At 49.0% G+C, this 17942-nt stretch overlaps 2 protein-coding genes across 6 annotated transcripts in view; both read left to right on the top strand.

Moving 5' to 3' along the window:
- Slc25a19 (solute carrier family 25 member 19) overlaps positions 1-17942 on the top strand; it is an 18735-nt gene continuing 793 nt past the window's right edge. Inside the window, exons 1-9 of one of the 5 annotated variants that reach the window (XM_015504201.2) lie at positions 1-117; positions 3760-3929; positions 4115-4270; positions 6209-6379; positions 9849-10032; positions 10957-11087; positions 11952-14184; positions 15312-15443; positions 17126-17218. In XM_015504201.2, coding sequence (XP_015359687.1) covers positions 3798-3929; positions 4115-4270; positions 6209-6379; positions 9849-10032; positions 10957-11087; positions 11952-12134 — 957 coding nt within the window. In that variant the 5' untranslated portion in view covers positions 1-117; positions 3760-3797 and the 3' untranslated portion in view covers positions 12135-14184; positions 15312-15443; positions 17126-17218. The other 4 variants (XM_048797888.1, XM_048797890.1, XM_048797889.1 and 1 more) reach the window with 4 other exon arrangements.
- Positions 15312-17942, top strand: part of Mif4gd (MIF4G domain containing) — a 3424-nt gene continuing 793 nt past the window's right edge. The window contains exons 1-4 of the mRNA XM_015504205.2: positions 15312-15443; positions 16561-16670; positions 16850-17005; positions 17126-17218. Of these exons, the coding sequence (XP_015359691.1) occupies positions 15356-15443; positions 16561-16670; positions 16850-17005; positions 17126-17218 (447 nt within the window). The 5' untranslated portion in view covers positions 15312-15355. The remainder of the gene's footprint in view (positions 15444-16560; positions 16671-16849; positions 17006-17125; positions 17219-17942) is intronic.

Below are 17942 nucleotides of genomic sequence, written 5' to 3' on the forward strand. Positions count from 1 at the left end.
GGTGATTGGCGTAGAGGCCCGTCAGTTTGTACCAAGCGCTTTACAGTTTTGCTGTTAGACTGCGTGAGCAGGGCGGGAGTGCCGAGCGCCGGGAGTCTGGCAGCGCCCGCTGGGTAGGTGAGTGACCTCTACCACCTCCCTCCTCGCGGTCCTGTCGGGGACCTGCACACTCGCTCTCCCGGGCGGACCGCGGGCAGCACACACAAGCTGGTACTCACGGGGAGGCGGGGACTGGGACTGTACTCAAGGGCACACCTGACTCTAGAGGCATCTTCAGGGGACGCTGGAGGTAAAACTCCTTACCCCTCCTCCCCCGCACTTGCGCACGCGGATCCCACATCGAAGGCGAGCTCTCTGACTTGGGGAAACAAGACACCTTGAGGCACACCTGGACACTGGTATCCCACGTGGGGGACCTCTGCAGAGTCCCTCAGCTGAGCACATGAGCGCCCGGGCACTCACCATGGTCACCTGTGTCCTGGAGAACTGGGGTCTTCCTCGGAAAAGAAGCAGGGTGGAGAAGGCAGCTGTCAGAGTCCCACCCCACCCACTCTGCCACGCTCACCAGCAGTCTCCGGTCTCTGGGTGCTACCTTATATCATGCATATTAATCATGTTTTTGTTCTTGGTTTTTGATACTGGGCATTTAACCCAGGTGTACTTTACCGCTGAGCTACATCCCCAGTCCTTTTTATTTTTTGAGACAGTTTCTCACTAAGTTGCCCAGGCTGTCCTCTTGCCTCAGCGTCCTGAGGTTACTGGGATTACAGGCTTGCACCACCTTGCCCAATGATAGCTCTAATTTCTTGAGCTCAGGTCTATATTATATTCAGCTATACAGAACTGCTTATTAACAAAAATCTCCACACACCCTAGCCTTCCCATCACCTTTCACCGTGCTTGTGAATCATGCAGTTATATCCTGAGCTTCCAGAGGAAAGAGCCTGATATCCTCCCGGTGACTCCTGAGACTAAGCCAGAACACCTGCCACTTGGGCTTACCCCTGATTCTCTCCAAGAATGCAGGAAACTGATACTGTTCCGGGTGACCTGAGCAGTCCCAGGGAAATACTGGGAGAGGTTTAACCATTAGGTCAGGTCACCTGCCTCTCACAGGTGCCTGGAAGGGGGTTCAGGGTGGGTGACAGGAGAAAAAAAAAATCAATGATGGGTTGGGGAAGTGGAGGGTCGCTATGTAGGCAGTGACCTCCCCATTACTACAAGTATTCAAGAACTAGGTTAATTCTGAAGCCCATTCTCAAGTCATTACATATTTAGTTTTAGTTTAGTTTTGTTTTAATGCCAAATTAAAACAATATAGAACTACAAAGAGAGAGAGAGAGCTATCTTCCCTCTGCCCTTCTCCCAGGGCTAATTTACCTGTCCTATGTGTGCATCATTACAGATTTTGTTTCTATATTTTATGCAACTATATGGAGCAGATTTAGATCTTGCTGCTTTTCTTTAATTAAAAAAAACATATTTCAGGGCTGGGGATGTGGCTCAAGCGGTAGCGCGCTCGCCTGGCATGCGTGGCCCGGGTTCGATCCTCAGCACCACATACAAACAAAGATGTTGTGTCCGCCAATAACTAAAAAAAAGAATAAATAAATATTAAAAAATTAAAAAAAAAATAACATATTTCAGGCATACTGTACTGAAACCTGTTTTGTTTTGTTTTTGGTACTGGGGATTGAACTTAGGGGTGCTCCACCACTGAGCCACACCCCAGCTCTTATTTATTTATTTATTTATTTGGAGGGGTAACAGGGAATGAACTCAAGGGCACTCAACCACTGAGCCACATCCCCAGCAACATTTTGTATTTTATTTAGAGACAGGGTCTCATTGAGTTGCTGGGCTGGCTTTGAATTCGTTATCTTCCTGTCTCAGCTTCTTGAGCTGCTAGCATTACAGGTGTGTGCCACCGTGCCCAACTGGACATAATCTTTTAAATATTTCAGTTACCAACTTTAATCTCACACCCAGCACCCTCCCCAGTCCTTTTAATTTTTTATTTTGAGACAGGGTCTAGTTCAGTTTCTGAGGGCCTTGCTAAGTTGCTGAGACTGACCTGGGACTTACCATCCTCATACCTTAGCCTCCTGAGTCACTGGGATTATAGGCATGCACCACCACACCTGGTTTGGTGAAATTCTTATAACAACATAAAAATATGCTTATGACATTCACATTCTGTAAGCCAGAATATGGAGACAAAACCCCAAAAAGGAATATACGAAGTTAAAAATATTAAGATGGCAGGTTCTTTTTCTATTATCTCTTCTAAACTTTCTGTAAAGTTATAACTTCCATAATCTACAAATTCTTTGGGTTTGTTGGTTTTTTTCAGACCTCTGCTAATCTCTGTGGTTCCAATATTAGTATATATGCTGCTGAAACAAGCAGTAGAAATTCTTTGGGTTTTAATCATTTATTCACTGACAGTTTTCTAAGCCTTTGCTGTGTGCCAGGCACTGTGCTTGTCTCCGGGGATGTAGATGTAGATAGGTGGCTGGGTCTTGCCCCTGTGGGTCCTCCTTCCTGTGGGCAGAGGTGGAGAACACATACTAGCAGTTGCTGGTGCTAGAGGAAAACAATGGCATCTCCAGGAGGGGATGCTCTGTAGTTAGAGCTGGTGGACCAGAGGAGCTGCCCTAGGGAAGAGAAGGGGCGGGAGTGGGGCTGCCATTCGGACACTAGGAACTATGCCAAGAGGTAAGGCTTGCAGTTAGGTGTCCCTGCAGCATTTTGTGGAAACTGGTCAGAAGCACTGAGACCTCCCTGGTTAGGTTCGGAAGGGAAAATGGTCTGGGGTGAGGCTGAAGGGGTCAGTAGGTCTGGCCCAGGTGGGGCTGGAACATTGTTTCATAGCATAGTACAGCTCCACTGTGCCGGGTGAGTCTAAGGTGTGTGTAAAGAATGGGAAACAGCCAGGTGCAGTGGCACACACCTGTAATCCCAGTGGCTCAGGAAGCTAAGGCAAGAGGATCACTAGTTCAAAGCCAGCCTCAGCAACAGTGAGGCGCTAAGCAACTCAGTGAAACCCTTTGTCTAATAAAATACAAAATAGGGCTGGGGATGTGGCTCAGTGGTCAAGTGCCCCTGAGTTCAATCCCTGATACCACCCTGGGGGTGCGGGGGAAGAATGGAAGGCAGAGTGATCCATTTATTTACCTCAGTGATAGAGCACTTTTCTGGCACATGTGACCCTGGGTTCAATCCCTAGCATTGAAAAACTTGTCAAAAAAAAAAAAAAAAAGAAGAAGAAGAAGGGAAATGCCAAGGGGCTCAGGAGTCACTTGGCTTCTCCTTTGGATAGTGGGGTGCTTGTAGATAATCCTTGGTCTCTGACACCATATGACTGACAGCCTCCCTGGGTGGGGGGCACATTACCTCAGGCAGGGTTTACCATTCAGTTGTCAGAGGTCATTGGAAAACCACCTGATCTCTGGACATGAATGATTTCTTATCAAGCCTGTTCATTCATTCAGTCCCCAGATATTGAGCACTTACGATGGTGGGCTCTAATCTAGTGCTAGAAGGGCAGGGGTGAACACATGAGATCATGGGTTTTGCATGGGGTGGGGGACAAGAAACAAATGTACAATTATCAATATCTCATAGTTATAAGGCTTCAAAGAAAAAGACTGGTGCTATTTTAGAAGGGTTGGGCAGGGAGGGCTGCTTTGAGGAGGTGATGTTTGAAAGACCTTAAGAAACTTTCCTTCATATTTATTCCTTGTTTCTTGCACGTAGCTTGATACTGATGGACGTTGGATGGACCAGAAGCAGGGATGGTGGGCTATGACCCCAAAGAAGATGGTAGGAGTAACTCCAAGTTTGAGGTGGCAGTAGCAGGGTCTGTGTCTGGACTTATCACTCGGGCACTGATCAGCCCCTTGGATGTCATCAAGATCCGTTTCCAGGTACCCTTTCCCCTTTTGCCTTGTGAGGGATTGGAAGACAAATTCAGTTTTTCTTGCAAAAGCAGTTTCTGAAACACAATTTTGTCAAGGTGAAGTGATTTGTTGCCCTCAAACTTTTATGAAATTTCCCCTTCTCACCCCACCCCCTCTGCCACCATCCTGACCTGTTCACTTTTGATCCCCAGCTTCAGATTGAGCGCCTGTCTCGCAGTGACCCCAATGCAAAATACTATGGGATCCTACAGGCTGGGAGGCAGATTTTGCAGGAAGAAGGCCCAACAGCATTCTGGAAAGGACACATCCCAGCCCAACTTCTGTCCATTGGCTATGGAGCTGTCCAAGTAGGTGGCAAGGACCTGACCAGGCCCCTGGGGTCATGTTGCTCAGTGGAGTAGCAGAGGGAGGGTGAGGAGAGGCAGCTCCCATGCTACTCGCTTGAGGAATGTGACATCAGACTGAACTATACCTTGGCATTCCCTTCTCTATATCCCCAGGTCCATCCCAGTGACAAGTGTTGTACCTAGGAGATTGACATTCTGCCCCAGACAGCTTGGCAAAGGGCGATACTAATGCCTTTCATTTTTCAAAATACCATCATCACGCATGTGCTTCATTTGAATTTCACAGGGGCATTGAGAGGAAGGTAGAGAGGTGTTGTGTGGACCACAGGGAGGTTACGTGAGCTGACGAGGCCATGTGGCCTACCCATGGTGGGCTCGGAGTAGAACCCAGGCTTCTTGACTTCTGGTCATTTGTTCCCTCAGCTGATGTCAATTTGTGTCATGGCATACAGTATGTAGTTGTATGGTGGTTGTGGTGGTAATAGGCAGCCCTTGCAATCTGTGGGCCTGGCCCCTATTTTAAGCATTTATATATACTATCTCATAGCTCTCCTGTGAGGCAGGTTCTGATGTCACTCCTAGTTTTCATATGAGAGGACTGAGACAGAGCTTTCTTAATCAATCCAACCAAAGTCACTCATGAGAAAGTGGCAGAGATAGGGCTAGAGATCTAGCTCAGTTGGTAGAGTGCTTGCCTCACATGTACAAGGCCCTGGGTTCAATCCTCAGCACCACAAAAACAAAAACAGAAACAAAAAAAAAAAAAACAAAGGTGGCAGAGATAGGATCCTCACCCAGGCAGTCAGTGCCAGAGTAATCCCTGCCTCCTCTTTGAATGACATCACAGTCATGGCTCAAGTCTGGTGCTTACTGGGCTGACACATGCCCTGTCATTCCATCTCCCCAGCTGGTACACAAGGAGGCATTGCAGTGTGGTCAATGAAGACTGTGCCCTGATGACATAGGGAAGCTGGAGTGGCTGGGGGAAGATCTGAGTGTGAGGGTGTCACCCTGTGGAACACGTTCCTGATAACAGTCTGAGGAGAGTGGTTCTCAGACATTGCTGGTGCCAGCTGTTAGGGGGTCCTTTGCCAAGAATTACATGATGGCCATCTTTCCTAGTTGTCAGAAAACTAAGTAAACAAGTGGAGTTTTCTGATATAAAATTTTCTCCCTGTTCTGTGTGTGTGTGTGTGTGTGTGTGTGACAGAGAGAGAGAGAGAGAAAGAGAGAGAGAGAGAGAGAGAGAATGAGAATGAGTTAGTTGGTTGATAGGATAGAACCCAGGGCCTCACAAGTGCTAGGCAAGGCTCTAATGCTGAGCTACACCCCCAGCAATCTCTGAATGCTTTCTTCTTCTTTTTTTTTTTTTTTTTAATATTTATTGTTTAGCTATAGGTGGACACGATATCTTTACTTTATTTTTATGTGGTGCTGAGGATTGAACCCAGTGCCTCATGCATACTAGGCGGGTGCTCTACCTCTTGAGCCACAACCCCAGCCCCTCTGTCTGCTTTCTTAATTCTTTGGTGTCTGACTCTACTTTAATGATTTATGAGTTTGTTTGTTTTTTTTTCTTTTTTACATGCACTGTGCTTAGAGATAAGGCATTTGAGTTTTACATAATTATAAAAGTATTTCTTGTGTTTGGTCACTGCTCAAGGAGTGTATTTCCTCAGCCCTTTCCCCTTCCCTGGGGAAAGGGAAGCACTTGCCTGGCATGTGTGAGGCACTGGGTTTTATCCTTAGCACTACATAAAAAAATAAATAAAATAAAGGCATGTTGTCCATCTACAACTACAAAAAAAAATGCTTCCCAAAAATGCTTCCCAATATACCACCTGCCACCCCTGGGTGGCAGGTGGTATATTGGGAAGCATTTGGTCTGAACCCTCACTCATCTTTTGGGCCATCAGTGACTTTCACTCTCTCTTGCAGTTTTTATCTTTTGAGCTGTTGACTGAGCTGGTCCACAGAGCCAGCCTGTACGATGCCCGTGAATTCTCGGTGCACTTTGTGTGTGGCGGTCTGTCTGCCTGTGCAGCCACCCTCACTGTGCACCCTGTGGATGTTCTGCGCACCCGCTTTGCAGCTCAGGGTGAGCCCAGGGTAAGTGGTCAGGGCCAGGCATGGACCTGGATGAGGAAGGTGATGCAAAAGTTGGGGGTTTTGATTTTGGAGGAGGCCGAACTGGGGCAAACCTGGGTTCTCAGTGCAGTGGCCAATTTGTCAAATCTGTAACTGGTCAGCACCATGCAGATGCAGATGCTCCGTCCTGAAGGAGCTCATGGATTCCCTGGGGAGACAGAAACTAGGGATGTGAAACAGAACAAATATGTGCCCAGTAGTGGGTTGGATGAAGATAGGCATCTGGAAAAGTAGGACTTGAAAACTTCTGCGTCTATTATTGTAAGGATCTCCTTTGTTTCTACAAAGAATGGGTTGGAGGAAATGGGGTAGTTGAGTCAAGCTCAAGGAAGGACTTGCTGACAGACCAGGGGGTTAAACCCTGAAATAGTTTCTAGCATAATGTCTGGTCATATTTAAGAATAGCTCTGTGTGTTGGGGCTGGGGTTGTGGCTCAGTGGTAGAGCACTCGCCTAGCTTGTGTGAGGCTCTGGGTTCCATCCTCAGCACCACATAAAAGTAAATAAAATAAAGATATTGTGTCCATCTACACCTAAAATATTTATATTAAAAAAACAGCTCTCTATGTATGTGTTGTTCTCAACAAAGAAAGAATTTCCCACTGTCTCCCTTCTGCATCAGGGCACCACTGAGGGGTTGAAGAAAAAAATAAGTAGTGACAGTGCCTAGTTCCTCTCCTGGCACTTTCTGACTTTTTATAAAAGTCCATGAGGCCATGTGCTGTGGCACACACTTGTAATCCCAGTGACTGAGGACATAGAGACGGGAGGATTGCAAGTTCGAGGCCACCTTCAGCAACTCAGTAAGACCCTGTTTCAAAATAAAGAATAAAAAGAGCCGGGGATGTAGCTCAGGGTAGTGTACCTGGGTTTATTCCCCAGTACTAGACAGACAGACAGACAGACAGACACACACACAGTCTATGAGAAGGGAAAAATGGAGAGTGTATTAGGAGAATATCATTTTACCTCTACTAAATAAAAATTGCAGGAGGCCATTGTTTTGGATTAAGCTCCTGCCCAGGGCCCCAACAGACCAGACTGAAAATCTAAGTGGAGTCACTCACATTGAAGTTCTAAGTCATGAAGCTGAAACTAAGCATATTATTGACCTTCCAAGAAATCAGGATTAGAAAGAGAACAGCGAAAGTTTTCAAACAGGCCAGCTTCAGTTAGTGGGATAATGAAGTTCCCTCTACCTAATTGTATTATTATTTTTAAAAATATTTTTTAGTTGTAAACGGATCTTTTATTTCATTTATTTATTTATATGCGGTGCTGAGGATCAAACCCAGTGCCTCACACACTCCAGGCAAGTGATCTAGCACTGAGCCACAACCCCAGCCCCTCTACCTAATCTTTTGATCAAAAAGTTAATGTAGTGGTGCTGGGGTTGTGCTCAGTGGTTCGAACGCTTGCCTAGCACATGTGAGGCACTGGGTTTGATCCCCAGCACCACATAAAAAAAATAAACAAAATAAAGGTATTGTATCCATCTACAATTAAAAATATATTTTTAAAAAAGTTGATGTAGGGGCTGGGTCTATAGCTCAGTGGCAGAGCACTTGCCTGGCATGTGTGAGGCACTGGGTTTGATCCTTAGCACCAATAAAAAAATAAATAAAGGCATGTTGTCCATCTACAACTACAAAAAAAATTTTTTTTTAAGTTAAATGTAAAGTGACATGATGTTAACCAGTTGTTTTTCTATTGTTTTGTCTCCTATCCCCACCTTCCAAGGAAAGTACCTTGAAATGACCCATCCAGTCTGACTTTTGTTTCTGCATTCTTCAGAAAAGCAGAGTGGGAACTCCAGGCAGCATCTTTGCGGTTGCTAGTGGACTTCCCTTAGAGCTTGACACTTTCACAGAGCTCCCCAGGGTGGAATCCTTCAGCGTGACCACCAGCAATTTTGGAGCCACTCAGTGAGAGGGGCAAGTCTTCCCTCAGCCCCCACTTTCAACAAGATGCCATGCCATACCCCAGCTTGGCTGAGTCAGAGCCCCTCAGGCCACTTCAAATATCCTGGGGGTGCAGGAGGGAGACAAGGAATTGAACCCAGACAGGCTTAACCACTGAGCCACATCCCAGCCCTTTTTATTTTTTGTTTTGAGACAGGGTCTTGCTAAGTTGCTGAGGCTGGCTTTGAACCTATGATCCTCCTGCCTCAGCTTCCTGAGTTTATTCCCTTACTGGGATTATAGGCATGCACCACCATGCCCAGCTCAAATATGTCTTAATAGAAAGGAACTAAGAAGCAAATGAACTGTAGTTTTTCTGCATAGATATCACACTTTACCTATGGAAAAAGCTCTAAACAGCATAAAATGGTATTTGGGGGAACGTTCTTCTTCCCCTGGCCCCTAGAGACACTGCACAGCTTCCTTCCCTCCATGGAGGCAGTTGCTGTTCCTGGCTTTTGTGTATCCTTGGGGGTGGGGGGGCATAATCTCTGTATATAGTTCATTTCTCTACAAATTCTGCCCCATTCTTGTGTATCCTGCTGTGTTTGTTTATCTGTTGGGGGATTATTCCACATCAGTCATGTGGATCTCCTCAACCTGTTTTTTTGGTTGGTTGGTTTTGGGATTGGGATTTGAACCCAGGGCACTTTACCACTGAGCCACATCTGTAGCCCTTTTTATTTATTTATTTACTTATTTTTGAGACAGGTCTTCAGCATATTGATAAGTTGCTTAGGACCTCACTCAGTTGCTGAGGCTGGCTTTAAACTTGGGATCCTCATGCCTTAGCCTCCTGAGTTGCTGGGATTACAGGCATGTGCCATTTTGCCCGGCTTATCATCCTGTTTTTTTTTTTTTTTTTTTAATATTTTTTCTTTAGTTGTCAGTGGACCTTTATTTTTTTTACTTATATGTGGTGCTGAGAATCCAACCCAGTGCCTCACACATGCGAGGCAAGTGCTCCACCACTGAGCTATAGTCCCAGCCCCTCATTATCCTGCTACACTGTGTTCTCTTGAACCAGTGGATCATTATTTATGTAATCATCACCTACAGATGAACACTATTTTTTGCTGTTCTGCAGGATGCTCTGGTGTGGCCCTTTGGACACGTGCTTTTGTGCACACACACATGTGGATATAAATTTTTAGAAAGGGAGTTGCTAGAAAACTCTACCCCTGGCTCTTTGTCCAGAATTTTCCTGGAGCTGGGCTGGGGATGTGGTAGAGTGCTTGCCTAGCATGCATGACGCCCTGGGTTCAATTCCTAGTACCATACACACACACACACACACACACACACAAAAACAACTTTACTCCAGAGTTTTCCTGGACTGTCCTCTTGGCAGGAAAAATTATGCTCCTGGGGGCAGGATCTTTAGAATAAAGGGGAGAGAGATGATGAGCTTGGTTGTAGGGCAAAAAATAACTCACTGAACTTGCTTAAATTGCATCTGTGCTTTTTCAGGTCTACAAGACTTTACAAGATGCTGTCGTGACCATGTATAGAACTGAGGGACCCTTGGTCTTCTACAAAGGATTGACCCCCACCTTGATCGCCATCTTCCCATATGCTGGGTTGCAGTTCTCTTGTTACAGCTCCTTGAAGCATGTCTATGAGTGGGTCATGCCGGCCGATAGAAAGCACAGCGGTGAGACATTCCACAAGTGAATCGCCCTAGCCCAGCCTGCGCCATGTGTCTCTTTCTGAATCAAGAAGGAAATAGTTTTCTCATCAGAAGCTAAGGCATCCCTGTTTCCTGTACCGGGCTGTATAGTGTAACCAACAAAATGAGTAAACCCAGCAGCTTAGAAACAACTTTATTTCTTCTATCTTTTGCCACACCAATCACTGGTATCAATGAGATTTATTTCTAGTGATCAGTCCTAGTTTTCCCCCATTTTTTTTTTTTTTTTTTTTGGTACCCAGGAGTGCTTTACCATACCTGCCCAGTCCTTTTTATTTTTTTGAACCCAGGGGAACTCAAGATCCTGCCGTCTTAGCCTCCAGAACCACTGGGATTACAGGCGTGCGTCACCATGCCCAGCTTATTATTTTTATTTTGAGGCAGGGTCTCACTAAGTTTCTGAAGTTTCTCACTAAGCAATTCTTCAATGAATTGCTCAGTCTGAGTGACTCTGCTGCCTCAGCCTCCAGAGTTGCTGGTATTACAGGCATGTGCTGCCACTGTACCCGGCCTGAATTTTTTTGTTTTGAATCCAAGTTACAAATTCACTTTTTTTTGTTGTTGTTTTCTGGAAGGGACATTCTGTTCTCTCTACAGCCTGGAACCATGTCCATTGCCTAGCCTACTGTCCTTTATAGCCTCCAGTGGGAGACTGCTACATAAAGGCTCACGCCCTGTTGGCCTCGCCTGTCCAGCCTGCAGTCTGTTATCATTCTTGTTGAGAGTGACTCTTTCTGGTTTTGGCTCCTAGATTAAATTCCCTTTGGCATCCAAGGATGCTTGTGGGGCCTGTGTTTGTGGTGAAGATTAGACCTGATGGCATTTAAATTTCCACTAGGGATTGCACTTCTCCTCACCTCTCCCCTCAATCTCATTTCTCTGGTGCAGAGAACCTCAAAAACCTGCTTTGTGGCTGTGGGGCCGGAGTCATCAGTAAGACCCTCACCTATCCCCTGGACCTCTTCAAGAAACGGCTGCAGGTTGGAGGATTTGAGCAGGCCCGAGCTACCTTTGGACAGGTGAGCTGTCCCTGTGCAGAAAGCTGGGACTCTAGCACTCACATGAAGAAGCCAGAATTCAACTCCTGCCCATTGGGCAGCACTGGTCCCTCTACCCCCAGCCTGACCCCTGTAGTTTAATTTCTTTGCATAAATAAACACACATATACTTTTCAACAAAATGGGGTCATACACTGAATGTAAGGTTTTGTAACCTATTTCCATTAACCAACCTGTCTTGTAGAGACTGTTTGAATTTGGAATGGGAGAGGTGGAAGAGCCCAGGACAGAGGAGGAAGGTCTTACTCCTAACAGAGACAATTCTGTTTTGGCCATAATTGGGGGATGGCTCTTGGGAGGACCAGTGGGAACCAAGGTCAGGGAGGGAAGCCAGCCTCAGAGCTTGGGCTTGACTCTTTATGATGTTGAAAGGGAGGGCTGTCCTGCCTTGAGGACACAGATCTAGCAGCAGTTTGTGGTGTCAGCTAGAGGCAAAGAGATCAGGCTGGAGGGGTGGCACTGGTCAGGCTAAGAGCTAGCAAGGGCCAGATTTAGATTTGTAGCCCAAGGAGAACCAGGTGGAATGGGGTGAAGGATTTGAGACACTTCTCGGTAGAGGGTCCAGAACTGTTAGTGGATCCCCAGAGCCACAGTCAGCCCATGCCTCCTCTGCAGGAAGGAGCTCTGTCCAGCTGCTGGCTTCAGGCACTTCATTTGTGAAGTCTCACTTAGCCTACTTGGAGTGGAAAGAATGAAAGTAACTTACTTGCTGTTTTTTGCTTTCATTCCTTCATCTGGCAAGCATTTATTGGGAATGTGATGTCCTAGGTGCATCTCTGTTTTACTCACTTCATCTCTGCTCAACCTGAACCTTTCTCTCCCCAGGTGCGGAGATATAGGGGCCTCTTGGATTGCACCAAGCAGATTCTGCAAGAGGAAGGTGCCCAAGGCTTCTTCAAGGGCCTGTCCCCCAGCCTGCTGAAGGCTGCCCTCTCCACAGGGTTAGTGTTCTTCTGGTATGAGCTTGTCTGTAACTTCTTCCACTGCCTGAAAAGGACAGACAGCTAGCTGTGGAGGCAGGAAGAGACTGAGGTCTTTACTGGAGGGCACCTCCTGAGAGAAGCAAAACCTGATCTCATGTGGCACTGAAGGCTCTTGTCCTGCCTGCCCTCCTGGCCAGCCTTCCCAAGCATGAACAGTCACTGGGAGCAGGGTGGCAACCCTGACCCATCCGGATGGGATACCATCAGAAGGGCCAGGACTTTCTCCATGATGGAACACAGGTCTGGGGCTGTGGGATGAGCAACACCGGTGAGAAGGAGCTCCCACTCGTTTCTTCTCAGTGCAGCGCAGAAACAAAGGAATCAGACACTGCCTTCCAACTCATGGCTGCATCCATTGGGGAACTCTTGCTTCTGGAAGGGGCTGCAGCTTGAGTGCAGAGAGCAAGGAATGGGCTCTTTGCAGGAGTTTGGTCCCCATCCTTGGGCTATTTTCCCCAACAACTTTTTTAATAGACATTAAAGCAAAAAAACACATTCCTTACCTTGCTCCTCTACCTTCCCTTACAAACTGCATCTTTGCTCACCCAGGATAAGGGAAGGGACTCTAACTTCCTCAAATTCCACTTTATCAGTTACAGCTGCTCCTAATAAACCTAAGGATAAAGTCCCAGGTGAGTCAGTCATTTTCAAAGCCTCCAAACCTAGACTTTATGTCTACAAAGGCACTAGCACCAGACCATGCTCTCCCAACAAGGCACTGGCTTCCAGGGAAGACATACCAGTGACCCTACAGGATGTGGAGGGAATGTGCTGATGGACAAGATCTGGTAAAGGCACAGCCCTTCCCCCACTCTACCTTGGTTGGCTCCCCTTTCGCAGGCCCTGGGTTAGCCTTGTTGGGTGAGGAGCTTACAGCCAGGCCAGCTGGCATCAGGGCCTGCTCAGGATGTTCCTTCTCAGCTCAGCACTGTGTGTGTGTCCTCTGGAGCCCCAGAAGGGTCATGGCCTCAAAGCTGTCCAGTGAGCAGAGGGGGATGGAAGGGGCTGGGCAGACAGCCTGGTGATGGCACAGTTGGCACTCAGGGAAGTTACCAGAGCCCAGGTACCCACAGAGGTGTGTGTCCAGATGTGGAGGAAGAACTTCAGTTACAGGGGTATGACTGCCACCCTTTCCATCTGCCAGCTCTGCTGTGGGGTTAGGCTCTGAGGAGGGAGGAGCAGCACCTTCACCTTGACCTCACTTGGTACTCAGGCTATGATGCTGCAGCCCCTGCACCAAATTGGAGACACCTTCAGGGAGTGGCCACAGTTTGAGGGTGCTGGGGCCTTCCCGGGTACCTTGTGATCCCTGAGTTCTTTCTCACCATCATGCTTCTTTCCTTGGACCTGGCTCTTTGTGGTCTGTTCAAACCTTCTGCTGATGAAGGTCCAGGCTACCGACTCTCCGAGGCCTGAGGCCTGGGCCTGCTGCAGGCAGCTGCATCATTGTATTTAATGAAATTCCATTGCAGTAAAGTTTATGCTCATCTCTCCTGCTCACAAGAGAATTTTTGCTGCAGCTAAGAATTCTCCATTTCCAGAGAGACTTTGGCAACACTCTTGACCGGGCTGTGGGGGGTGGGGCGGCAACTACGAAGCTCACCCAGTCCCTGCCAAGAAAGGCCAAGGGCACAGCGACATGGACCGCATGTTGCCAATTGGGACCCTTCTCTTCGACTGCCCCTTTGACTTGAAACTTATTTTGTTAGTTTCGTTGGAGTAGGAGAGGGAGTTGGTGGGGTTTGACCCAGCTCTTACACCTGCCCTCCGCCTTCTCTACCTTGGTGGGTGGAAAAGGGGACACTGCACGACCCTGGAAGACACTGCTCCTGCAGCCCGCTGCCCCTGGACCAAGCCACGCCCTCAACGGACTCCTCCCACCCGCACAGTTGGTCGGAGTCTCTTGAGCCAGTTCACCTAAGTCCCCCGAGGGTCAGAATGACAGGGTTGAGGTGGGGACGCCACCACTCCAGTCCGAGGACTTCGTGCGGATGGAGGAGCAGGTTCGGCTCAGCGGCACGAGCGGCTGCGGTCCTGAACAGGGCCGCAGCGCACCGGCTGAGAGGCGAGGCAGGGTGAGCTCTCCAGGCGCGAGGGAGGCAGCTTGGCAGACGTCCCGCGCAGCCCCACCGGGGATCCGGCCGCGGTGGTGCGGGGACCGGCAGGTGGCGCTGGCGAGCCGCCTCGCACCGCGCCGGGAGATGAGCTCAGCGGCGGCCGCGCAGCACTTTGGACGGGCGCGCGCTCCGTGGCCGCCGGAGTCCCCGGGCACGCGGGCGCGGCGCCGGCCCGGCAGGTGGGTCGCGAGGTCACGCAGCCGTTCCCTCTCGCGGGACACGCATGGCTGGCTCCGCCGCCCGCCCTGCGCGGCGCGGAAGGGCGCTGCGGGCTGGGGGAGGCTGCCGACGTCTGCAGACCCCTAAGGTCGTTTCCTCTGGACAGAGGGAGGCACAGAGTCCAGAGAGGGACGCCTCACTCCGCTCCCGCTCTAAGAAGGATCCGGATTGCAGCACAGAAATAGGAGTCCCGATGGGTAGGGCCAGGTTTCTGCCACTCGGGAGGCCAGCTTAACCAGTCGGTTCCGGGCGGAAGCTGGCCGGGACAGTGGGAGCTCGGGCTCCGAGTGGCAGGGGCGGCCGATGAGGATCCTGCACCCACCCAAGCGGTCGACGCCTGCGGGTGGGTTTTGAGGACTGAGGACGACCCTGGCGAAAGCTGAGGGAGAAGGTTGGGAGAGGGCCTTGGATCCCGCTGTACGGAGCCGGCTGCAGCTCAGAGCCCTCATTCTGGTCACTCGCAGTGGAGCTGAGCCAGCAGCCAGCAGGCCGGTTTATATGGGCAAGTCTAGCTTCCACCTACCCACGCCCCCAGCTCAGCGAACCCTTCCCCCAAATCTTCCCTGATATCGACTGAGAACAACCTGCCTCCTGCTGGGACTGGAGGGTAGGTGCATTCACCCTTCATCTCTCCTCTTGGGTAATCCCAGAAGTCTAGGGTTTCCTAAACTGAGCAGCAGGTGCTTGGCTGGTACCCAGTCTCCGCCAGAAGCAGGCTTGGCGGGCTCTCAGTCAACCACTGAGTGCCATGGACCGCTCAGTTGCACCTGTCACAAGCACTGTTTGACCCGCCCAGGGCTGGAAGGATTAGAACCCTGGGCTCGGGTCTCCACGCCTGAGTCCTCTCCCTATGCCTCTTCTCTCAGGTGCTGTCATTAATCCCAGACCATTAAAGAGCTGCTGGGTCTGAATGGTCATGGGGGAGGCCAGTAGAGAGGAGTATAAAATCCAATCTTTTGATGCTGAGACCCAACAGCTTCTGAAGACAGCACTCAAAGGTGAGCACGAGATTCCACCTGAGCTGGGGCAGGAGCTGCAGAGAAGGGGCTGAGCCCTAGGGCCAGGGAATGTTCATCCCTCTCCCTTCACTTTCTGAGGAGTCACAATTTAACTCTTGAACTGGAAGATAAGCTACATTAAAGCTAATATTTGGGAGAATGGTTCAGAACCCTCTCTCAGACTGTAATGCTTTATTTATTTATTCATTCATTTATTTATTTTGAAATACCCATGAAAGAGGAGAGCAGTTCCTGTCTTTTAAACCTTTGTATTTGTTTGCTGGGTTCAGCATTGCTGAAGCCCACTCTTGGTTATATGGGGCTACCTGACTTGGATAGAGGATGGAAAACATTGATTTGCAGAGGAGATATTTACTGTGTCCCAAAACTTTCCTTCTATAGCAATCAGGACAAAATTGTGACCCAACTTCCAATTAGCAGTGCCCATCACATGCCAGGCTAAGCCTGTGGAAAAGCCCTGCATACCTACTTATCAGGAGCTGTGTGTGAATCATAGAACTTCCCCCCGACCCACCCAGTACTGATTAACCCAAGGGCACCCTACCACTTAGCTACATCCCCAGCCCTATTCTTAGTTAAGACAGGTGCTAAGTTGCCCAGGATCAAATGTATGATCCTCCTGCCTTACCTCCGAGTAGCTGGGATTACAGTGTGCATCACTGCTACATCTGGCTAAAAGAAAATTTCTTCTGTGAAACTGATGTAGACAGCTTAGTATAAGTGTTCCTTTCTCAACCTAGTGCCAGGAAGATATGTGTCCTAAGAAGTTTTGGTTTTGTTTGGTCTCTACCAGCCATGTAACTCCCTATTTTCTCTCTTTGGGCAACCAGGGGTCTTACAGCTGGAGCTGCTTCTATGAGTGGTTACTTACCCCCTTCTGTATATATTCTCCTTTGTGGTGCTTGGGGTCAAAGCTAAGGCCTTATGCATACTAGGGAAGTTCTATATAACTGAGCTTCCCCTCAGCCTCTTCTTCATCTCTCTAAATTTAAGCATATAATGTGAATATCCTAAATATCTCAAATTCCTCTTGGGAGCAGATGAAGGCAAATGTGATCAGCAGGCAGCTCTAGACTCCCCTCCTATCTTTACCTAGATCCAGGCGCTGTGGACTTGGAGAAAGTGGCCAATGTGATTGTGGACCATTCTCTGCAGGACTGTGTGTTCAGCAAGGAAGCAGGACGCATGTGCTACGCCATCATTCAGGTTGGGGGGTTGGCAGAGGAAAGGGAGCTGCTTTGAGGAAGACTACTCAGTAGTGGGAAGAGGCTGCCAGCAGGACAGAGATAGGAAGAGCGTTAGCTCAATGGCAGGGAGAAGTTTAGGATAGGTGGGGTGACCACATCACTGCCCCTGCCCCTCACCAGCCTCTCCCTGGCTCACAGGCAGAGAGTAAACAAGCAGGCCAGAGTGTCTTCCGTCGTGGACTCCTCAACCGGCTGCAGCAGGAGTACCAAGCCCGGGAGCAGCTGAGGGCACGCTCCCTGCAGGGCTGGGTCTGCTATGTCACCTTTATCTGCAACATCTTTGACTACCTGAGGGTGAGGCCCCAGCCACCCTGTGAGGCAGACATGACCATTTCTCAAGTTTGAAATGCTCCCCATGGAACATTTCAAACTTGAGAGATGGCTGCCACTCTGTCCCCTCCTTTTCCTCCACAGGTGAACAATATGCCCATGATGGCCCTGGTGAACCCTGTCTATGACTGCCTCTTCCGGCTGGCCCAGCCTGACAGTCTGAGCAAAGAGGAAGAGGTGGGTAGCCCTGGCACAGAAGGCTGTAGAGGGCTTGGAGGGCATCACTTCTGGGTAGCAGCCTGGTGGGGACATTTAAAGTATGTTATAGTTACATGACAAGCTGCTGGGTCTGGAATTTATCCAGGACAGACAGCAGCCAAGACTGACTGGCTCAGCAGCTTCTCCCCAGCAGGAAAACCAAGCTATGATAGGAATGGTGGCAGCCACAGCCAGCTGTGGGCACAGATGGCCTAGAAACCAAACCAGGTCAGGCAGTCAGTGGGAAGCAGGAAAGTGGAGTTCAGAAGCAGTTTGGAGAACAGGTGAGGCCTGCCTGGCCAGATGTTCTAGGCAAGGTTCTGAACTCTTTTTTTTTTTTTGAGGAGGAGGGTATTGGGGAGTGCAGTTACCAGGGATTGAACTCAGGGGTACTTGTCCACTGAGCCACATCCCCAGCCCTATTTTGTATTTTATTTAGAGACAGGATATCTCACTGAATTGCTTGGTGCCTCGATGTTGCTGAGGCTGGCTTTGAATTTGCAATCCTCCTGCCTTAGCCTCCCGAACCACTGGGACTATAGGCATGTGCCACTGTACCCAGCCACTTGTTTCCTTCCTTACATGTGGGTAACACGGTGGGAGGTGTGAAAATGAAAAACTAGAATAAAGGACCAGGCATGGGGGCCTGACACTCAGCAAGCAATACTACTCCTGTGAGAGGCAGGTCCTACCCAGACTGACG

Source organism: Marmota marmota, unplaced genomic scaffold (genome assembly GCF_001458135.2).
Source record: "Marmota marmota marmota unplaced genomic scaffold, marMar, whole genome shotgun sequence".
Taxonomy (NCBI): domain Eukaryota; kingdom Metazoa; phylum Chordata; class Mammalia; order Rodentia; family Sciuridae; genus Marmota; species Marmota marmota.